At 36.5% G+C, this 21917-nt stretch overlaps 1 protein-coding gene across 4 annotated transcripts in view; it reads right to left on the bottom strand.

The window, feature by feature from the left end:
* Positions 1-9464: 9464 nt before the first annotated feature.
* The window catches only part of LOC114046325 (transmembrane and coiled-coil domain-containing protein 3), a 73154-nt gene continuing 60701 nt past the window's right edge, over positions 9465-21917 (bottom strand). For all 4 annotated transcript variants that reach the window (XM_027866625.1, XM_027866626.1, XM_027866627.1 and 1 more), the window contains 3 exons: positions 19437-19516; positions 17546-17695; positions 9465-11468 (listed from right to left, as the gene is read on the bottom strand). In XM_027866625.1, the coding sequence (XP_027722426.1) occupies positions 11355-11468; positions 17546-17695; positions 19437-19516 (344 nt within the window). In that variant the 3' untranslated portion in view covers positions 9465-11354. The remainder of the gene's footprint in view (positions 11469-17545; positions 17696-19436; positions 19517-21917) is intronic.

The raw sequence follows: 21917 nt of genomic DNA, 5'->3' as shown, positions 1-21917 counted from the left end.
CTAGAGATCTGTGTGCCATAGGACAGGGAATGATCAATTGATAAGGCATCCCTGCCCTCAATGGTCCTGTCATAATAGAACAAGTGTAGAGTCAATGGGGGCTCTTATTACCCTTGATTCCCCATGGGCCAAGATCTAAGGTTTTAAATGGTAGATGAAAAATGTAAGGTGGTAATTATGCAATACCGCTACTAGGTCTATTTACAAAGATGATTAGGGAGAAAGGAAAAGAACCTACATGTTCTAAAATGTTTCTAGCAGCTCTCTTTGTGGTATCAAAAAACTGGAAATTGCTGGGATGCCCATCAGTTGGGGAATGGCTGAACAAGTTGTGGTATATGATCGTGATGGAAGATGAGGAAGAAATAACTCATCTTTTTTAAAATGCAGTTGCTTTGAATGGTTTGTTTTTTTTTTTTGCATCTCCTCTACTCTCTTTTTGTAGAATTACTCTGAACTTTTTTTTTTAAGAGAAGCATTTAATATTGCAACCCAGCTACAATTAACTCTTCACTCAGGGCCTTCCCCCTTATTAACACTTGACTTCTTAATGGACCAGACTCTTTGTTCATAGGCTTAGAGAGAGCTGGAAGGGACCTTAGGGATGATCTAGGGAGTCCAACCCCTTCATTTAGTTCTCCTGAACATTTGAAAGCTACAGAACAAACTAAAATGAGTTAAATAGATTTCCTCACAACAAGCTGCTGCTGGCTTGCTTAACTTAATCCATGGCATTAGGACTATATTGGTGCTATTAAGGCTCCATTATCCTTTCATTTGAAATGTATAGACCTTTGTATTCCTTGTAACAGAAGGCTGCCTTCTCCACAGTTTGGATTTGCCCTCCTATTCTCTGGGCCATTTGGATGATTCAACTGATGAAATATCTGTGTATTTCATGAACATTTAGTTCCCAAGAATAACAATGCTCATGATGGGAAAAGAGACCTGCTAACATAGGAACATAAGAATTATTACCAGGGTGGAGCCAAGATGGCAGAGTAAAAGCAGTGACTTGCTTGAGCTCTCCCCCAAACCCCTCCAAATACCTACAAAAAAATGGCTCTAAACAAATTCTAAAGCAGCAGAACCCACAAAAAGACAGAGCAAAACAAATTTTCAACCCAAGACAGCCTGGATGGTTGATTGGAAAGGTATATCGCACCGGGTTGGGACAGGAACGCAGTCCGGCGTGGGCGCGTAGGCCGCAGTGAACCTGGAGCAGGCCTTAGAGGACTGAATCGCAGACAGCTGTGGTGGTTTCCAGACTTCTCAACCCAGGAGCGCCAAAGACAACTTGGAAGGTCAGTGGGCAAAGTCTGTGTCAGCGGGGAGAGAGAGAAGCCAGTGGTCTCAGCTCCAGTCCCCAAGCTCATTGGGGGCAGAGGCTGCCTCCTGAGCTTCTGGCCCACAGACTGAGGGGGAATCGAGTGGCTGATCAGAGGGGGATTGCAGGGATCTCTCTGCTGGGGCAGGATTCTCTTGCTTTTCCCATGCTTGGATTTGGGTCACAGTTCTGGGTGGCAGTCCTGGGGCAAGGAGGAGCGCTGGCATGGTGGAGCTTGTAGTGGCTGTGGAGAGGAAACCCTCCTCACCATTCCAAGACAGAAAAGAGTGCTCATAGACCAGAGCACAGGCCAGGAAAGGAGTAAACACCTCGCCCTTGATCATACCACCTTGGAAGAACTGAAAATTTACAGGTCCCTAGAAGTATCTCTGAACACAGCTGCACAAAACTCCTGAAGCTTGGGACAGTACATTCTCCACACTGGAAACAGACTCCTACCTTAACAAAGAGTTTATAACTGAAGTAATTGGCTGAGATCATAAGCAAGCAGCGCAAAAAGAGTCAGACTATATTATCTTACTTTGATGACAAAGAAGATCAAAACATACAACCAGAAGAAGACAATGAAGCCAAAGCTCCTACATCCAAGGCCTCTAAGAAAAATATGAATTGGTCCCAGGCCATGGAAGAGCTCAAAAAGGATTTTGAGAAGCAAGTAAGAGAAGTAGAAGAAAAACTGAGAGTGGGCTAAAGGAGACCCAAAAAAATACTGAAGAAAATAGCACCTTAAAAAATAGCCTAACCCAAATGGCAAAAGAGGTCCAAAAAGCCAATGAGAGAAGAATGTCCTTAAAAGCAAAATTAGCCAAATGAAAAAGGAAGCGCAAAAGCTTACTGAAGAAAATACTTCCTTAAAAATTAGAATGGAGAAATTGGAAGACAGGGACAATTTGAGAAATCAAGGCATTGTAACACTAATCAAAAGGAATAAAAAAATAGAAGAGAATGTGAAATATCTCATTGGAAAAACAACTGACCTGGAAAATAGATCCAGGAGAGAGAACTTAAAAATTATTGGACTATCTGAAAGCCATGATCAAAAAAAGAACTTGGACATCATCTTTCAAGAAATTATCAAGGAAAACTGCCCTGATATTTTAGAACCAGAGGGCAAAATATAAATGGAAAGAATCCACTGATCTCCTCCTGAAAGAGATCCCCAAAGGAAAACTCCTAGGAATATTGTAGCCAAATTCCAGAGTTCCCAGGTCAAGGAGAAAATATTGCAAGTAGCCAGAAGGAAACAATTCCAGTATTGTGGGAACACAATCAGGATAACACAAGATTTAGAAGCTTCTACATTAAGGGTCCAAAGGGCATGGAGTATGATATTCCGGAGGGCAAAGGAATTAGGACTACAACCTAGAATTACCTACCCAGCAAAACTGAGTATAATCCTTCAGGGTAAAAAATGGCCATTCAATGAAATAGAGGACTTTCAAGTATTCCTGTGGAAAAGACCAGAGCTGAATAGAAAATTTGACTTTCAAATACAAGACTCAAGTGAAACATGGAAGAGGTAAACAGGAAAGAGAAATCATAAGAGACTTATTAAGGTTGAACTGTTTACATTCCTGCAGGGAAAGATGATATTTGTAACTCATGAGTCCTTTGTCAGTATTAGGGTAGTGGGAGGGAAAAATTATATGTTTGTATAGATAGATAGATAGAGGACATAGGGTGAGTTGAAGATGAAGGGGTGATCTCTGGAAAATAAAATTAAGGGGTGGGAGAAGATTATACTGGGAGAAGGAGAAAGGGAGTAGAATTAGGTAAAATATCTCACATGAAACAGACAAGAAAAGGCTTTTACAGTGGAGGGGAAATGGGGGAAGGTGAGAGGCAATGAGTGAATCTTATTCTCATAGGATTTGGCTTAAGGAGGGAATAACATACACAATAGGGTATGGAAATCTATCTTACTCTACAGAAAAATAAGGGGGAAAGGGGACAAGAGAGCAGGGGGTTGATAGAGGGGAGGGCAGATTGAGGGAGGGGATAATCAAAAGCAAACACTTCTGAGGAGGGACAGGGTCAAAAGAGAGAATAGAATAAATGGGGGGTAGGATAGGATGAAGGGAAATATACTTAGTTTTTCACAACAGGACTACTATGGAAGTGTTTTGCATGACTACACATCTATAACCTGTATCAAGATGCTTGCCTTTTCAATGAGGGTGGGTGGGGAGGGAGGAAGGGAGAAAATTTGTAACCCGAAGTTTTAGAAACAAATGTTAAAAATTTAAAAAAAAGAATTATTACCATATTGTGTCAGACCCATTGTCAAACTAACCTAACTTTGGATCTTGTCTCAGATAGTGTTACAAGCAATCTTGTGAAAGGGCATAATTGTCCCTCATGGCGCCCATCTAGAAAGCTCACTGATAACACTCTTGGAACAACCCTAGTTTCCTTTAAAAACTCAATGTGGCACTATCACACTGTAGTTGAAGTTATAAATTGGTCCAATCATTCTAGAAATCAATTTGGAACAATCACTGAATAGTCAAATGACATAAACAAACCTTTCTCAAAAGAAAATTGGCAAAGTATTAGCAACCTTGTGAAAGAATGTTTCAAATCAATAATAACAGAATTACAAATCAAATTAATCCAGAGGTTTCACTTCACATTCAGCAAATCATCAATGATGATAAAATATAAATATAGCCAATGGTGGAAGATTTATCAAAAGATGAGTATATTTATGTGTTGTTGGTGAAACTCTGAATTAGTAGAATCATTCTGGAAATCAGTCTGGAAATGCTATGAGAAAAAGTATTGCTAAAAAAAAAAGTGACTAAAATATCCATACCCTTTGACCCAGAGATTCCACTCTTAAGTATACATATCAAGGAGGTCAGTTACGAAGAAAGATCCCATACTTCCCAAAATATTCATTGCCGCACTTTTTATGGTAACAAAACTGGAAACAAAGTAGATGCTCACTGATTGGGGAATGGATAAACAAATTGTGGGACATGAATGGGGTTTTACTGTGCTGTAAGAAATTATGAACATGATAGATACAGAGAAGGATAGAAAGAGTTATATGAACTGATAAAATAACAACAACAATATTTATATAGCACTTACTATGTGCCAGGCATTGTGCTAAGTATTTTGCAAATATTTTCTCATTTGATCTTCACAATAACACTGGGATATTAAGTGCAATTATTATCCCCATTTTTATAGCTGAGGAAACTGAGGCAAACAGAGGTTATGTGACTTGCCCAAGGTCAGAGAACTAGTAAATGTCTGAGGCAGGACATGAACTCAGGTCTTCCCTGCCCCAGGACTAGCAGTCCACACCACCTAAGTGATGTAAGAAAATGTACATGAAGAAAATAATGTAAATAGAACAAAATAATTGACATTAAATTTTACCAAATTATAATGACTAAGCTTTGCCTAAAGACTTCAGAACATAGATTAATGAAGTATTTAACTGTGACTTTAGAGGTCTGATGGTGAAGCATGTGTCCTACCTTTTGGCAGAGAGGTAGTAGATTATAGGTGCAGAATGAAGTGTACCATTGTGTGTGTGAGTATGTGTGTGTATTTTTGCCATAGTCAATTGTGTTGATTTGGCTTTGCTCTACTTTTTGTTGCAAGGAAGGGTTCTGTTGGGTGAGGTTAGTCATTGGGAAATGACAACGATGTAAACAAAAGAAAAGAGCATTGACTAAACATTTAATATTAGAATGTAATTTCCTTGCTAGAAGGAAATATTTCATTTATTGCCTTTCTAGGAATGTTTTCAACATCTCTTTTTATAAAAAGAAAATTGGACGTCCATCTCTTTTCACTTACGGTTAGGTTCAGATTTACAGGGTAGGTCACCTTGGGCTTCATCTTCAGTTAGTTTGCTCTTTGGAACATATTACTCCATCCTTTCCTGTAGTTTCTGGTGAGTGCAGAGTATCTTCTTATCTGAATGTCTTTGCCTTTATATTGGTAAGTCTTTCTTCTGGTCATTTTTGGAATTTATGATCAGTGGCATTAATAAATTTAACTATGTGTTTTGGAGTTTGCAACAAAAATTTGGGTTTTTTTTTTACCCTGCAGGTGATTTGTGAATTCTTTCAAAGGGCACTATGTTTAGAAATTATGGGCAATTTTTTTTTGTACTATTCATTGCTTTATGGGGTTCAGGTTTTTTGAGTTGTCGTGTTCTTATGCCTTGTCATGGGAGCCCTGTAAATCTTAAATTTTCTCTATATACAGTGTATTTTTTTTACTTGTTTGGAGATTGTTTTCTTTTCATGTTATTGTTTTTTTGTTTCTCTTCTTCCAGATTGCCCTTCACTTCCATATATTTGGATTCCCAATCAATTACCCAATTTTGTTTCTTTGGTGAGATGTGTCACTGTAGATTCAAGTTTCTCTAGTTTGTCAATTATTTCTGCTGGGCAGGCCATAAATTGTTTTCACAATTCTTAGAGCTCTGTTTTAAATCATTTGGGACCATCCTTCTGCAGGTTTCATGATCTCTTAATCCATAGGATCCTCTCTCATCAGGTGTTGATTCATATTCCTTTGTATTATATTTATTCACAGATGGCCTGAACTCTTACCAGATCTGGAGGTAATTTTCCCTCCTACTATTAGTATCCTCCCTGTCAGTTTATTTGCTTATATTCAGTCTTTAATTTTCCTTCTTCCAAGATCTTTGGTAATTCCAGTCTTTTTTTCCTCTATATCCCCCCCCCCAATTGCTCACTTTCTGACTCCTTCCCCTTTGACGACAATTTCCCTAGGGGCTGGAACTCAGAGGATCTCAGCCTTCTCTCATGCCAAGCAATTCAAAACTCACCAGCGTACATAATACCCCAAGCGACATCTAGAGAGACAATACTGATCAACTGGATACTGAGCTTTATCCTGTAGGCTTAGTGGAGTGCTACATAGTCACATACATCCTGTCCTCTTTTCTCTCTGTTCCTCCTTTCTCTGGTTGATCTCTGTTGCAGCACAGTGTTGCCACACTCATGTTACAGTCTGAACTGTAACATGAGTTCTGTTGCCATGGGTCGGCAGTCATGCTGCTGGGACTTTTGTGGGTGGAAGCAGAGGGGGCACAGAATGAGTGTATTAGGGGTTAAGGATTAGTTTGCTGTTTTTCAACAACTTTTTACTTTAGGTTGTTATTCTAGTCTGTGGAGGCAGGAGAAATTGCTTTGTCTCTGGAATTGAATTCCTATTTTAGAGAGGTTTGAGAGGTTGTAAGGATTGAAGAAAATATCTAGCCTTCTATCTTATGGTTTTGTCTCTGTATGTCTAGTGCCTAGCACAACTGGTGCACATTGGTTCTAAATAAATGCTTAATTGACTTGAAAAGAAAAAAGACTCAAAAGGATTTTTATACTTATAAACTTAATATTTTTAATAAATGCAAGGCTTTAAAATTGTTTTCTCTCTTATTGTGGTCATTATGCAAACTGTTCACTTGGTTCGGCTTATTTCACTCTTTATCAGTTCATACCAATCTTCCCAAGTTTCTTTGAATTCTTCATATTTATCTTACAGCACAGTATTTTGTTACATTCATGGACCACAGTTTGCTTGACACTTCTCCCAATCAATTAATACCCATTTTCCTTCCAGTTCTGGCTACTACAAAAAGTGCTGGATATAGTTTTGTATACCTCTCCTTCTGTTTTTTATCTCCTTGGGTATATATAACTGGTAGTGGTATTTACGGATCAAAGTAACTTTTTAAAAACTGTAATTCTAAACTGTTTTCCAGAAGCTGGTCCAATTCATAACAGTGCATTAGTGTGCTGGTCTTGCCACAGCTCCTAAAATATTTGCCATCTGTCTTTTGTCATCTCTGCAAATATGCTGGGTATTACCGCCAAGATCTTTCTAACCTTTTGGGTTGCCATGCTACAGTTTAGTCATATTAAGCTGGCAAACCCAGGTTGTTTTCACACTATTGCCTAGACCTACTTCTCCCATTTTATACCCCTTCCTTGATCTCTCATCGATCATGGAAACTGAGCTACTAAATATGGCTGGCCCCAATGATGAGACATTCTCACTTCTATATTCAATTCCCAGTTTGGTTTAAACAAGGACTATTTACAAATAGTCCTTGGGCATGTAAGACTCATACGAACATTATATATACATTGCATTTCATAAATGAATGAAAAACAAAGAAGCAAAACAGGCTGCCCCAAAGAAACTTTTAATAAAGAAGACAACACATTCACCTTAATAAGTGAAGACAACACTCCAACAAGAGTTGGAATGAGCAGCAAAGGGAAAGGGATAGGTTATGCTGTGCTGTGGTTTTGTTTGGAAATGGTTAGGCAGGGCTCTGCTGGGAGGAAGCAAAAGTGCTGGAAGAATGCAGATCATTTGGAAATAGCTGGGAAGTAAGGTGAAAGCTCACCTAATACAGCCCAGGGTCCTATAATTGAGTTCTTATGGGAGGAGGAAGAAGGCCAGAGTGTGGGCAACATAGTTTGGAAACAACTAGGAAGTCACACGGCCTATTTCTGGGCAGGATAATATTGATCCTTATTGAGGATCCCTGATCCTCAAAACATGTGATAATGACTATCTCATGCAGGATACTGTTCTGAGTCAAGTCTAATTTAGGGCAGGCTAGTTCAATGGTTCAGAATTAGGACAGGAATGCAAGCAGGCACTTATGGGTCATAAAACATTTGACGAGAGGTTTACTCAACCATAAAAAGGATCGATAAGGATACACTGATGAAGTGGATGGGAGCTCCCTTCTGCTTCCCCATCTGTCACATTAATGGCAACATCCAGAGCTTTATGTTGATTCTGAGACTACTGGGAATTATGTCAAACTTGATGAGGACCAACTTCCAACAGACCAAGCTTTTCCACACTCTGTGAGGCCAGCAAGCCACACCACTGGTTCAACTCCAAAACCCCCAGGCATGAAAAGAGCCCCCTTACCCCTTTAGAGGGAAAGCAACTCAGCCTACATGAAACAAAATGCTGCTCCAACCATACAAAACAAAATACACCAAATATAAATGATGGCACTAACAATGATGATTCCTGTTCACGTGTTTGAAAAAAAAATGTAATACACTAATACTTAGCACAGATAACCTTGTTTTATCCATTTTGGCTATCATAACAGTCTCCAAGAACTACAATATTTGAGAGTAGGGATTGTCTCTTTCTTTCTTTCTTTTTTCTCTTTTTTATCCCTAGTGCCTGGCAGGTAGTAGGTACTTAATAAATATTTATTGACTGATTAAGGTGAGAAGATCTAAAGAGATACCATTCTCAATTTTCACCTGATAAATTATGCAAGTGATTAATAATAGGACCAAAATCATGTACAAGATCTTGTTTCCTCAAAACTATTAACATTCACACACATATAGTAAGTTTCATCAGGTTCTTAAAAGTGTGTAGTGAAGATTTTTTAGAGCAGAGGAGGAGGAAGATTTGCCCCAGAGATATATCTAAACCTTTGTAGTAATGAGGTAGATTATGATTGAATTATTCTATACAAACAAAAGCCACAAGTTTTTAAATACACAAAAAAATTTTCAAGATTTTTTAAAACAAATTTATTATATAAACAACCGTTGCCTCAGATAGTATTTATATTTTAGACTTCTTTAACAAGAAATCCTACAGTACACATGAAAAGAACTTATATTTCTATATACCCTTCTGCACAAAGATATTTAATAACAAAATAACAGTGACTCTAAAATTTTAATAAATTGTTTTAATGAATAAAATTGAATTCTTTGCTGTCTAAAAAGGAGTCATCTAAATTTGTCAGTCTAAGCAAAACCTACATTCTACTAGCATACCCATTCTAGAATAAATAGACCACTGCAAAGCTTTGCCTTTTAAATAAATTAGCACTAAAATAGCACAAAGAAATGAAAAAAAAAAGATGCTTATGTCACATTTTCATTTTATTAAAATGGCTTTCACAGGCCATGAAAGCAGATCCAAATTTGTACAAAATTAACACTGTAAAATTATTAAAGTACTTCAATATTTCTATATTGTAATCCCATTTTGTAGCTTTGTTCTTCAAAAAAAAAAACCCATCTTGTCACTTTTGCAAAAACTTGCAAGTTAAACTATTATTGGGAAGAGAAGAAAAAGGTGGCCAACTATAAGCAAACTTAATATATAAAAATCTAGATTTACAAAAAACATGAGAAACTAGCTATTCACTCTTTAAAATAATTCTTCAAAAGAAATACAATTCCTTTTAAGAGCAAGAGTACCCAATGCATTTAAAATACTTTAGTTACCCAAAATAAAAAAAAGTCTACAACTTTTTTACAACTGCAGCTATTGCATAAAGTAGAGTTGTAATCAGAAGTATTATATTAAAAAGTTGGTGAGCCATAAATTACTGCTAGCTCCAGCTATTTGCAAGGCTGCTAAAATCTTAGGTTTCCCAAATATCACAATAACTCATATTACACATTCATTCATTTAACTTCCCTTTAAAGTATTTTTGCATAACAAAATTTCAGGAAGTAACTAATATATTGTATTTAAACGTGTGTTAACATGACATTCTTTATAAAATTTCTCATTTAAGTATTCTTTTCAAACTGGCATGACAGTAGCCAGGTTTCCAGATAACAACTTTATAACTGCCTATAGGTAAAATCAGTCCCATTTGCTTTAATATACTAGAAACACGAATGGGGTAAAATGGTACCAAACGATAGGATAAATATTTGGAATGTCTGGCAAGTTCATTGTAAACAAATGTAGATGCACTTTCTGAAACATACACATAGCTCAATTATATATTCCTGTATTCTTATAAATTTAATTTATCTTGCTGACAAATTACACAAGATATTTTAATTTCTATTGCTGATTAATTTTGAATTGGCATTTGCTACTAATGAAATTTATAATTTTTTTCTGCTGTACAACTGAGACTCTCATTTGCAATTAGTTTTGCCAAGCTGTTAATGGCTTGTAAGTAGGACAGCTCCCATTAAAAAAACAAAATAAACATTTTGTAAGGCAAATTATTTTCTCGTAATAAAGAGTATCACCACCTAGCTTGTCAATTTGTAGGTTCAGATTTTCTTACACGTGATTTCTTAAAATAGAACATAAACAAGTTTTTCTTGTACTATAGCTAGAACTTGAACATTCTAAAAGCAATTTTTTTTGCTCTTAGGGAATAATATTGAATATGTAAACAAATTATTTAAATTAATAAAAGAATGTGTAGGGATTCGTTCAGCATCAAAATTTAATTTGTAATTCAAGATTTCAAAAAAACCCAGATGTTAAAGAATACTGTACCCTGATCAAAGATCACTTTTACTGAAGAATGTAGTCAATACACAAATGAAAGCTCAAACACATTTTTTAAAAGAAAGCTGTAACATTAAAATGAGTATTTAAAGGATGCATAATAAAAAGCAAATAGGCACTATGAGATAAACACCTCATTTAAGAACACAAGTTTTGAGCATTTTAAACATCAAAATTAAGCTGCCAAAATCTGTATGAAATAGACATTCACATCACTTGTTTTAATGATAAATACTTGACCTATAGATGACAAATCCAGAAATTACACAGGTAAATTTAGTTATTTTAACAGGGCACCACAGGCACCATTAAATAAGAAATATTTTCAGTTTTGTTTCTACCAAAAAAGGTAAATAAACAGATCAATTAACAAGACAAGATGGGAATAAACTTGGGGAAAAGGCACATCCAGGCAAAATGGTCAAGGCAATTTGCATGATGCATCATTTTCAAAGCAATTCTACTGTGCATAATTGAATCTAAATGAGTTATTTTGGCAAATTCTAAAACATGACAAAGCATATTTAGTAAATTGTGCGAACATCAAAACACTAATAATTTAATACAGTCTGTATTACTTTAAAATATCTGTAAGGCTCATAAGAAGGTACATCACAAATTTCTGCAAAGAGATTTGGGGTTTGTTATTTTTGCAAAGTAATGTGTTATTCTAAAATGAATACTTTTGTTTTCAGGTACTGAATCGTCTTTCTGGTCTTGGCAAACATTTCATAATTGCAGCTTTCCATAATGCTGGGGCAAGCAAAAGACTTAGAGTAGTTACACTCAATATAAGAAGGTAGACCTGAAAACGAGAAAAGCAAAATCATTACTTCTTTATGATTCACACAATAAATTAAAGCATAGCACAAAGTTAATAGATTCTTAGACTAAAATAGGATGGAATTATAATTTAACAATTACAAAGTGTATATAGTATTCATATAATAAATAACATAAGTAATTTAATAGACTGGAACCTCACTACACTTCTTCCTCTGGGTCTCCTTTTTAAAATCAAAATGCCTCATGAAGTAGTCCTTTTGGTATTTCTTGGTTCTCTTAGATGAGGTTGAGGATGGAGCTTCCTTTAAACGAAATTCCATTCTCAAAGGTTAGATTTCAGTTATATTAATATAAAAAGATAAAAAGATAAACTTTTATATATAAAAAGACAACCACACAATCTTCACAGAGTCAAAGTCATGAGTTCCATGGCCAAAAGGCGATGGGAAAAAGAAAACAAACAGATGATGCATAAAATAAAGCTGCTGCTTGTTTCTATTGGTGACCTATACTTTAGAAATAGGGGATATATAGGGAAGTACAATGAGGAAATCTTTACTTGGAAGAAGTAGTAGAATGTTGTGATGAGAGCAGAAATAGGCCTCAGTTTACCTCCTCCCTTTCCTTCCCCTGTAAAGTAAGAATTTGGACTAAAGAACCTCTTTAAGATTGACATCTGGAACCAGGTGCTCAAGGAAAAGTATTTTTATTTTCTTGAGCTTGAACCTATATTAGGGATTCCCTTGTAAGGGATATCATAATAGGTGGATACACACAAACCATATGAAGACCAAGGGGAAGGAGGCTTCTAGCACATGATAAGTGTATATTTTTTAGAGATTTATGGTAGAATATGGACAAAAACTATGCAGGATGAGATGGTGTGGATGGCTTACAACCTGAGTCAAGGAAGTGAGCATCCTTCAGGGTCAATGACTGAAGTACGAGGAGACAATTTATTTTGATTTTATCTTGAGTTAGTGGTATGTGCTAACTGTATGTTTCAGAAGGAACATAACCTTTTTAGGGAGCAAATTTATATAACCAGGTGCTAACACTGCTTCCTGGGAGTGATCATTCCTACTACGTAACTTTGGGGCTGCTTTCCTGGGCTCAGGGGCTACCAAAAGAGCATGACCAAAGTGCAACAGTAGACTGATGGGCTGAGCTGGGAAGAATAAAAATATGGCAATTCTACCAGTGATTGTAGATTTAGAGCTGGGAGTGGGGAACATGGAGGTCATCAAGTCCAACCCCTTGATTTTACAAGTGAGAAAAGTGAGGACCAGTAGAGGTAAATGACTTTCCAGGTTGTACAGTTAGGTATCTGAGACAGAATTTGAACCCAAATCCAGTGTTCTATCCATTATGCCAAGTTAACCCCCTCTTACTGAATATTCCTGAGTCACAAACTGGAATGAGTTGAAGCAAAAATCTACTCTCACTTCATCCTTAATACTGTTCAGTGGAGCAGTGGATAGAGCTCCAGGCTTGGAGTTAAGAAAACCTGAGTTCAAATTCAGCCTCAGTCACTTACTGTGTGCCTCTGGACATATCATTTAACCTGTCTGCCTCAGTTTTCTCATCCAAGGGAATAATAAACAGCACCTACTTTGCTGGGTTATTGGGAAAATCAAATAAGATAACTTATGTAAAGTGCTCTGCAAACCTTAAGTGCTATATAAATGCGAGCTATTATTAATATATTTCTTTCAAACCTAAAGCTAATCACAGGCTCAATGTATTTCAACTAAAGGTAAGAATATTCAAAAAGGACCAAAAGGCTAGGCAATTTTACGTTAGTTTAATAATTTTACTCTGAGGAATGAGTAAATGTCTAGAAGGGAGTTGTAAAATGCTAATCACTGGAGCAACTAGGTGGCGCAGTGGATAGAGCTCCGGCCTTGGAGTCAGGAGGACCCGAGTTCAAATTTGACCTCCGACACTTGATATTACTAACCGTGTGACCTTGGGCAAATCACTTAACCCCGACTGTCTCACTAAAAAAAATGCTAATCATTATGAATAAAATGAATAATACCATCTTATACATTACAAACAGCTTTCTTAGCTAAGATCCTGAAAAGAGCTATCAGGCAGATGTGGTTTTGTACAGCAGAAGAGGGAAAAACTAAGGCCAAAGTGGAAGAGACGCATATTTTCAGTCATGTAAATAACGAATAGCACTTCACAAATGTTATGGAGTAAGAAACAAAGGATCCGAGTTCAGATCCTGTGTTTACTACTTAACCTTTCTCAGTCTCACTTGCTATGTATATCTTTGTGTTATTCACTTTATATTTATGTTGTATGTATTTATAGAGGTACTTAATATCTCTTCCATTAGAATGTAAGCTCTTTGTGGACTGTTTCAGTCTTTGTCCTTGTACTTCTAGGGCCTTGCATGGTGCTCGGCACCTGGAACATGCTTCATAAACCTTTGGTGACTGACTGACCGGACCAAAGGACTTCTGAGGTACCTTTCAGCTCCCAAGAGGTGAGTATTACAGGTTATTATAACTCTCATTCTACAGATGAGGAAACATGCTCAGAGAGGTTAAAGGACTCAATACGGTCATACAGTTAGGTCTCCTACTCCAAGTATAATAATGTTCTTTTTACTAAGCCAAAATGCACCTAAGGGCAAATATCCTAAGAAAAAGAGGCATATAAAAGTAGAATGCATTTCTGGAGGTGGTTTCCCCCTCCCTGGAGAGGAGAGGCTGTGGGGGTATGACGAGGCTGATGTGGAACAAGGTTTGTCCGGTGGCTTGTTACAGAGTGACTCCCTAAACCTCTCAAAGCTTGTTCATGGAACTTGTTCATCTCTCCTCAGACTTGGTCAGAAGACAGGAGGGTAGTGACAGGACTGTACTACCAGGCAGAGCAAAAGGTCTCTCCCGGTGTGGGGCAGCCACACCTTCCTTCTCGCTCATGGAGGGGTCACGCTCCATCTGGTGTCCCCGCCAAGAGGAGTCAGACATGGCTCCTCAGCTGGCTTTCTACCCACTTTCCCTCTCTGGGCCCATGAAGCCAAAGTGTAAGCAGAAGGAAAATAGTTGGCAACACTTAAAAGACTATATAAATATAGGCTTTATAACGATTATTATGACTTTAAGAAATTCCTGTTCAAGTATGGATGGGCTGGACAGGATGAGGGGCATAGTTCTTTTTGTCAGAAGTGCTTCCTGTTGGTATATGAGTGGACTGTACTACTAAGCTATAACTTTAAGATACTATGATTCTATAAAATTCCCATTTTACAGAAGATGCTGATACTCTGAGGGGCTAAATCATTTGCCCAAAACAAAACATAAATGAGTAAATGGTTGAGAGAGAAATCAAATCCATCACCTTCATTCCCTCCCACCTCACCAGAACCATGGATCCATAGAACCAGCCCAGACTCTGATGAGGGCCTAGAAGCACGGCCTCCTCATCACTTCCCAGCTACCATTTCCAAACCATGTAGATGTGGTCTTCATTCCCCCTCCTTTCCAAGTCCCTTTTATGTGTCCCTCTCATTAGAATGTGAGTTCCTTAAGGGCACAGAATGACGTGCTTGCCTTCCCAGGCTTCGTGTACTGGCTTATACATCTATCTAAATCTAAGTCATTGGTCGAGTGATCTTTCTGTGTTAGAAACCTTAGCAGCACAGTTTTCCTATTCATTTCTGTATAATCTGGAGCTGAATATTCTCAGTTTACAAATATCAAAGCAGAGCTTGTTCACTGTAGTCTGCTTATTCACTAGGCCTATTTTGCACAAGTGTTCAACATTGATGATAACGATTTAGAGTTTCCTGGCCCTCTGTAGCAGGTATGCAATTTAAAAGTATGCCAAAGAGTCAACAACAGAGGCTTTTTATGAGCAAATAAAGTAATTTATATTTAGATGACTGTCCAACCCAGTAGTGACTTAAAAGTTTAAAATGCATCTGATTTTCACTTTTGCTTATTAGTGAAAAATTTTCTCCAAATAATAGTATTAGTTTTGCCTTTGTTAACGTTTAAAAGGTTTTTCATAAATAAAATGACAATCTGTCTAGTAACTTTGAATAATAATTAAGGTATTTCACCCAACAGTACAATTCAGGTTTTCATTTGATATTAAATATTTTAATCTTAAATAATTTATTATTTTACTTTTATAGCAGGGATGGGGAAGCTTTTCTCTCTGAAGAGCCACTTCAGAAAATAAAAAGTAAGGTTAAATAAACAAAAAAAGTTGATGTGAAAAATATAAAATTTAGAGAAATACCCTTAAGAGCATTTTCCAATTAACTTTTTAAATAACAGGGAATACATAATTTTATTTAATAAATTTAACAAAACAAAACTACATCACTTCTATATCATAGTTAGTTATGGAAGAAAGAAAGAAAAGATCGAATAAATTGGAATAGTAGGAGAAAGAAAATATAGGAGGGAGAGAAAATGCAGTCTAAAGGACAGAAACATAGATATCTGTCTACAATAATAGAGAGACTTCTAGGAAGACATTTACCAAAGGTGCAGAGAGAAAGACAAAGGGTCTCATTAGCTACATGCAAATATAACAGGCAACCAAGAGAATAAATACAAATTAATATGCCTATAGCAGCTAAAATGCAAAACAGACGTTTACCAAAGCTCTTAGAAGCAAAGATCCTACATTCAATTAAAACTATAGCTCTTTTAATGAGGAGAGAAGGGAATTTTTTTAAAAGCATAAAAACTTTATAATATCTAGATAAAAGAATAATAAGTACCATCGGCAGTGTTTTAATTCTCATCTACTGAAAATGCATAAGCCTCAGTGTTCCTAAATTATTTTAAAAGGAGGAAGGCCTTAACCTACTTTGGAAAGTAGGGAACACACAGGCCTTATGGTTTTTAATCTGCTGTTTTCTACACTATAAAAACCTAAATCATATTATCACTTGGTATTTGCCCTGTGGGCTGGGGGTTCTCTACTCACATCTCATAGTGAACAAAAGAGTCACATAAAGGAATTTCATCTCCAAACTAGTCATAAGAGATGAAGTTTAATAACTTTCCCAGGACTGCTATTATTTAGAGAACTAGAAGAAAATCTTTAAAAGAACAATCTGTTGACTCAACTTTAAAAGGTAAGCAGAAATAAACTAAAAACCAGTAAACCAAGAGATTGTGAAGTGTAGTCAAAATAATACTATATTAGTAAGTAGTCAGGGAACCTGGGTTCAAATCTAGATCTTGTCATGCTACCCGAGTGATCTGAGGCAAGTCACTTAACACTTTGGCCCAAAGCTTCCTCATCAGCAAGAAGAAGAAGTTGGGACTGACTAGAGGACCTTAAAATCTCTTCTACATCTAAACCTAAGCCCATGATCTTATTTACAAGTAGATAGGGAGTCACTAAGTTATCATATCAACAGAAAATAAAGACAACCTAGGCAGGATTAACTAGTAAGTTGAATTCCAGAAATTCTATACTAGCCAGAAAGAAAGCTTTGGTGCCACAAAAGATTCTTAGCTGGAAGCAATTTTAGAATGCACCTAGTCTAACCTCTTCACTTTGTATATAAGGAAATAACATCTTACACAACACTTGCTAACTATAACAAAAAGTCAACATAACCCAAATGACAAAGTACAGCACATTAACCACAGAAGCAGTGAATCCAAAATCTTAACTCTAATAATAACTATAATCTTGAACAAATCATTCAGTCACTAAGGATTTATTAATCATGTACTAAGCACTGAGAATACAAATATGAAAGTAAGACTATCTCTGCTCTCCAGGAGCTTATGTTCACCCAGGAAGGAGTCATTCAGCACAACTAAGACTTGGTATCTGATGAACTACAGAATGGTTTGGGGTGGGGTGAGAGGGCTATCTATTTTGGAAGAGGGGTGTCTGGATCTATGATTTCACTTGTACATTAAGATTTTTCAATTAAAAACAGTTTTGATCTCCAGGTTCTCTATATTTTAAGTCAGAATATGATGTCCTAGTGTTATCCTAAGAACAATTAAACTTGTTATGAAGCATTTTTAATACAGCCAATGATGGGGGAGTCTGAACTAGTCAACTGGGTGAGGAGTTACAAAAGAGCTAATAAAAGTTTACCTCTCGCGAGATGATTCCTGCTCTTCGTGCTCTACTTCCCAGAACAAAAGAAAACTCACTGACTTGTGCCAGCCCAGCTGAGACAATCCATTTGATGTACTGACTGCTCTTTGACAGAATAAGGGATAAGACAAGCACTGCCAAAACAAACTTTGAGAGCAACATTCATATTATTATTATTTTTGAAAAGCTCAAACAAGAAACTTTCAATTAATATATAGAAATCACATAGAAAATACAGAAAGTCAAATGAGATATATATATGTTCCAACAATATATTAAACTGAGATTTTATGTGAATGCACTTTACTTTCTCAAAGTAGTATAAATATTATTATGATTAATAAAAGCATGAAGAATTAGTGAAATTGTGAAAGAACAAAAAGACAAATTGGGAGTTGCTAAGCCACCTGGCAACTACCCATCCACTGATGCTAATTAAGCTTTTTATCCTAAAATTTTTTATCATACATTATGTATCATGAAACTATTTCAGAACAATTTTTAATCCTGAAAACCATCCAGCTAATAGGATTATCAAGTCTAAAAAAAATATTAGTCCAGACTGACATCACTAAGAAGGCCCTATTGTCTGGGCCTCACTCCTCAACCATGCCAAACCCAGTCCAATATGGCATATGGTTTTGATGATGGCATAATCCAAATCCAAATAATATCAATTACTAGCCCAACAGAGCTAATCATAGCTTTTTTTTTTTTTAACCAACAACCAGCTTCTATGACAAAACACAGCTAAGGCACCCAAATACTGGCTGGTGACGGCAACTATCCCCTACACTTTTTAAGGCAACATAAACATTTTAATACGAAGGACTAGAGTGCAGTTTATTTTCTTCATCCCAACCTCTGGCCTGTGGAAAGAGCAATGGCTCTGAACGCAAAGGACCTGGGTTCATCATATCCTATCTCTAAAACTGACTACTTCAGACTGTGAACTTGGGAAAATTACGTAATCTCCCTGAACCTCATTTTCCTCATTTGAAAGGTGAGGGGGTTATGACAGATGGTTTGGGAGATCCTTTCCAGTCCTAGATCTATGATCCTGTGATTAACCTTACTATAAACCCAACTTCCATGCTGGGAATATCAGACTAATATAAAACAATAGACCAAAACAGAGCTCTCTTTCTCAGACCCCCTTGGAGGCTGGGAGGCAAAGCCCTCTCTGTTGATATATGGGTTACATACAAATGAAGAACATGGAATGTAAGAACTGAGATGTCAAAACAGTCAGTAAATTAAATACGCTAGTCAGCAACTTTGGATACCTGGATTGTTGCCAGAAGATAATCCCAAATGCAAATAATCACAAGAGAAAGACTTGAATTCTAGTCCCAGCTCTGCCACTAATTGGACGGCAATGTGATACAGTGGAACAAGAACCAGATTTGGAATCAGAGAACCTGAGTTTGAATCTTGGCTTTTATACTATCTATGTCAAATTCAGCAAAAAGAAAAATTAACCTCATCGTACTTCAGTTTCCTCATCTGTAAAAGTGGTAGATTAGGTGACATTTAGGATTAACTACAAGGCTACGATACAATGATCCATTTCTACTTTGCTTTTCTTTTTCTCAATGTAGCCAGAACACCTGGATTTGAATCTCATTTACTGTACTTTCTAGATGTCATTTCCCTTCTGTAAGTCTTTCTTCATCTGTAAAATGGGGATAATGATACTTGCTCCAACCATCTCACATAGGTGTTGTAAGAAAGTGATTGATAAACTATAAGCACCATGTAAATGTAAATGATTACTATTACCAGAAAGTAATTTCAGTACTATAGAAGACAGAGCTCTATAACAAAATAAAAGCATAGTACCCACTTTGCTAGAAATGACAAATAAAGCTACTAACAAATATTATACCTTCATTATTACCACTGACAAGGTAAGGAACATCAAAACGGTGAGTTCATATATTACAAAAGTGGGAAAAACATGGAGACCTGTGAGAAAAAGGAAAGAACAAATTAATTTCTTATATTCTTTATATACCTGAATAGGCTGCAAAAGAGCTTTACTTCTAAACTTCTTAACAACTAAAACATTTGTACTTATCTACACCATCCTTAAAAGAATACCCCAAACTTTTTTTAACTAATAATTGCTATAAGACAAATTGGGGGCTTGGGGATTTTCTTCCTATTACCTCCTACCTGAATGACTAAGCAATCGTTAAATATGTGATTATCAGTTCCATACCCTGTGATTCCCCATTCTAACTAAAAAGAATTTTTTTTGTTTAAAAGGAAAGTGTGTTTCCTCATCTTCTGAAAAAAAAATTGGATCTAATCATGAGAAACAAGCTCTTATTCTAATTCTCCTTCATTAGTTTCTTGTAATCAAGATATATTTATTAATGTCTGTCTGCAAAGAAATAATAATCCACAAGGAAATTTAAATGTAAAAAAATACAATGTAGAGTCAATACTACTATCCATCAATACTTTATAACACTGAACTATGCCATATACCTCATGAAAACCTAATGGAGAAAATTATACTGTATCTACTGACATACTTTCTGTATTCAGTATTTATACACAAATTCTGAAAGAGCAAGAAAAATATTTGCCTTGCACAGCTCCTTCAACACACAACTAGAATACCATAATTCCACACCCCCAGCCCCGGTTTTATACAGCGCTACCCTGCCAATAGAGGCTTCTCTAAGTAGGACACCTTCATAAACAAACAAATTCAGCAGCTTGACGCTGGCTGACTGGGTGAGAGAGCTACGAGGTGCTCACTCCTCTACGCCCATCCAGTTGATTCTTTGCTCCTCTTCTTCCTTATCAGTCGCGTCTTCCTGCTTTCCTTAGAATGGGGACACAGGGCTGCCTATAATTCAATGCACCTCCTCTCCTGTCAATTTTCTTCAATTCAACAAATATTTATTAAGTATTTGCTATGTGTAAGGCAATACGCTAGATTCTTAGGATACAAGCACAGAAACAAATAGTTTTTGCCCTCAAGGAGCTTGCATTCTCCTAGAGATATACTACGTAATAACAGCCTGGAGAGACCAGAAAAACACTTGTGTAGGAGGTGAAACTGAGCTGTGCTTCAGCATCCTATCATGTGGAAGTAAGGAAAAACCCATTTCAGACATGCGGGAAGCACTTGTGAATGGAGAGGGAACGTCCATGTGGGGAACAGACAGGAGCCCAGTTTGACTGGGAGGAAGAAGACTATGTGAAGAGAAGTACCGTGTTCTAGAACTAAAGAAGTAGTCAGATTGCGGAGAACTGATAGGTATTTTCATCCCAGATGCGATGTGGAGCTATGGAAAATTTTTAGGAAGGTGGGTGACTATCAGCTATGCAGAAGGATGTATGGGAGAGGGGAAAATTTGGCAGCAGGGAGACCAAGTGGGGGCTACTCTACCAGACTTGGTAAGAGGTGAGAGGGGCTCAATTAAGAAGGAGGGCATGTGAATAGAGAAAAGGGGAAGGACACAAGATCTGTTGTAGAGGTTGGATGAACCAGAAATAGGGAAGATTTGTAGGAAAAACTAGCTAGTCTTTCGTTGGAATTAATGTCATATAAGCCCTAAACTTGAAAGTTGATGGGGAAATCTTTTCAATTATTTACAAAGCATTTTCTTCTACATATCTCTCTTTCAGAAACATATGACACCAAAAAGCTTTGATTTCATTAAACCGTATCTCTACTACAATATAAGCTCCTTAGAACAGGGAGCATATCTTATTTTTTTCTGCATTCTCCACAGTACAAAATATAGTGGAGTAAGCATTCAATATTTAAATGAATAAACAAGAGAAAAGTTTTAGAAGGAGATCTAGATTCTAATTAGCTTTGTCACAGATTAGTTTGATCATTTTTTAATTAACAAAAAGAGGCAACAATTTCAAAGATTACTGATAGTTGCCAAGAGTAGTGGCTAAAAGAACTGAGATGCTTAAATAATTCATGCCCACACCATTCCTATGTTAGAATGAAAATACCTACCAGCACGGGAAAAGAGAAAGGGAAAAAAATGGTAACAACAAAAATAACAATTAAAAGTAAGCTCTACAGATAAAGAAGGTTTTAACAAAGAGGGAAGTATCTTAATAGTGTAGGAATATAAAGGCAGTTTTTAGGCTTTGGGAAAAGTGAATAATCATTCTTCTTTAAAAAAAAAATCCAAGGAGTTAAAAGTTATTAGAAATTAATTATAACAAAAAGCAAGCGTATATTTTACCCGCTGACAAGGTGTTTAAAATATTAAAACCAAAGGTTTTATTTGAATTAGCCATTTCTTCTATTTTTGAGGTTACATGCTAAGCATTTTTTCTCTGTCCTTAAACCAAAAATGTTCTAGAAGAAACTTTACTTATTAAG

This window comes from Vombatus ursinus, unplaced genomic scaffold, assembly GCF_900497805.2.
Source record: "Vombatus ursinus unplaced genomic scaffold, bare-nosed wombat genome assembly UNPS02014781.1, whole genome shotgun sequence".
Taxonomy (NCBI): domain Eukaryota; kingdom Metazoa; phylum Chordata; class Mammalia; order Diprotodontia; family Vombatidae; genus Vombatus; species Vombatus ursinus.
The sequence above is the reverse complement of the archived record's forward strand: the minus strand, read 5'-3'. Positions and strand labels throughout refer to the sequence as shown.